At 29.9% G+C, this 2,271-nt stretch overlaps 1 protein-coding gene across 1 annotated transcript, besides 2 other annotated features; it reads right to left on the bottom strand.

Moving 5' to 3' along the window:
* Positions 1-901: 901 nt before the first annotated feature.
* Positions 902-930: a mobile genetic element.
* A 263-nt stretch (positions 931-1,193) lies between these two features.
* On the bottom strand, positions 1,194-1,856 carry TVAGG3_1074010 (ribonuclease H-like family; the record flags this gene model as incomplete). The annotated part of the gene is made up of 1 exon (XM_051256476.1): positions 1,194-1,856. The coding sequence occupies one exon, from the start codon at positions 1,854-1,856 to the stop codon at positions 1,194-1,196; it is 663 nt and encodes a 220-aa protein (XP_051076305.1).
* Positions 1,194-2,059: a mobile genetic element.
* Between the last annotated feature and the right edge of the window lie 212 nt (positions 2,060-2,271).

Raw genomic sequence — 2,271 nt, forward strand, 5'->3', positions numbered from 1 at the left:
GCGAGAAAAAAATAAAAGGCAAGATAGAATTTTCTAGACATAAAGAAGTTGTTTACCGAGTTTTAGCTCTTATCTCTAACAAAAAATTAATTTTTAAAAAAATGACCGAATACGTTTCACAGCGAGAAAAAAATAAAAGGCAAGATAGAATTTTCTAGACATAAAGAAGTTGTTTACCGAGTTTTAGCTCTTATCTCTAACAAAAAATTAATTTTTAAAAAAACCGAATACGTTTCACAGCGAGAAAAAAATAAAAGGCAAGATAGAATTTTCTAGACATAAAGAAGTTGTTTACCGAGTTTTAGCTCTTATCTCTAACAAAAAATTAATTTTTAAAAAAATGACCGAATACGTTTCACAGCGAGAAAAAAATAAAAGGCAAGATAGAATTTTCTAGACATAAAGAAGTTGTTTACCGAGTTTTAGCTCTTATCTCTAACAAAAAATTAATTTTTAAAAAAATGACCGAATACGTTTCACAGCGAGAAAAAAATAAAAGGCAAGATAGAATTTTCTAGACATAAAGAAGTTGTTTACCGAGTTTTAGCTCTTATCTCTAACAAAAAATTAATTTTTAAAAAAATGACCGAATACGTTTCACAGCGAGAAAAAAATAAAAGGCAAGATAGAATTTTCTAGACATAAAGAAGTTGTTTACCGAGTTTTAGCTCTTATCTCTAACAAAAAATTAATTTTTAAAAAAATGACCGAATACGTTTCACAGCGAGAAAAAAATAAAAGGCAAGATAGAATTTTCTAGACATAAAGAAGTTGTCTACCAAGTGTCAGCTGTTACTTCTTCTCAATACTGATATAAAATAAAAATCTTTATTATTTATTTAACCTTTATTGTTTCATTAAACTTCATTTATTTTATATTATAGTTTTATTCTTTTAGCTACTTGTAAACTAATCTAATTTTATATCATCATTTTACCGGATTATTCTTCAGTACATCGATTGTGTATCTAAAATAATATCATTATCCTTATTCTGTTTTTTCCAAAATTCTTTTAAATATCTTTTTTGGTTAGATTACTTTATACTTTTTACTTTTATTTTTTAATTTCAAAAAAAAAATTTGGTGATTGTTCTATTCTGTTACAATGTGCATTATCATATTCTAATGAATTATTCATTACATACATTTAAAAAAACTTGTTAAAAATGAAATTAAAAAATTATGTTTATTATTACGCTGTGAATGTGTCAACAGCGGTCATGCCTGTATCTGTATCCCATATTTGCCACAACCTTTCTGTATCTGCATTTGTGTATTTCGGTTTCAGCTGATACATTTGATTTGGCGTGTAATTTGTTCCAGTTAATGGATTAATTGGGAGATCTTCATGCGGTGTGTTATTATTGTACTCCCAAATAAAGGCAGGAATAGCCTGAATGCTTTGGCAGCGCTCCAATGTCGGCCAGAATCTCTCAATCTTCCCATTTTGGTAGGGAGAATGAGAGTCTGTATGCCGCCATTGGACGCCCCAAAGATCAAGTAGATCTTGAAAGGCGCCCCTATTTTCTGAACCGTTGTCGGTCCAGAAACAATAAGGGGCGCCAAATTCAATGAAGGCGGAAGCCGCAACGTTCGCTGTCGTCGCTGCCAGCATATCTGGTATTTGTATACACGCTAGGACTTTGCGGCTAAAATCGTCGATTATGCCATAAATATACTGGCCACGAACACCCCTAAAATAATGAACATCTGCGTGCCAGATAAGATTGGGTGAAAGCGCCCAATATCTTACTGCTGTTTCTGGCCCGGCATGCTCTAATCGCGTCTTGGTGAAATGATTTTCTTTGAAGTATCTGCGTACTTCTCTATAAGATAAATCAATTTGTTGTATCATAAGACGAAATGGTGGAAGTGAACTCAAAATAAGAGTAATTAGGTTATTTTGCCGACCAAATATATTTACAAGGCAAAATATCATATTACATGTCAACCTATTATCAGTATGTTTTGATAAAAAAATTTATCAAATATCATATTAAAATTAACATCTATATCTATATCAATATCTACACTATAAATTTTTTTATTCAATATCATAGATTTCAAAAATTTATTTCAATTTTAAATTAATTTATGGTTTTCATCAAAATTGTTTTTTATTAAAAAGCATGTTTCACAATTTTTACGGTTTCTTTCAAAAGTTATAAAAAGAGAGTCAATAAGAAATTTCAACGCTTCAAGAAGGAATCAAAGAAATTGACGAAGTTCCAGAATTTTATTCAACAATTCTTAATCAATTAAAAAAACTA

Source organism: Trichomonas vaginalis (genome assembly GCF_026262505.1).
Source record: "Trichomonas vaginalis G3 chromosome Unknown ctg_109, whole genome shotgun sequence".
NCBI classification, from domain to species: domain Eukaryota; phylum Parabasalia; order Trichomonadida; family Trichomonadidae; genus Trichomonas; species Trichomonas vaginalis.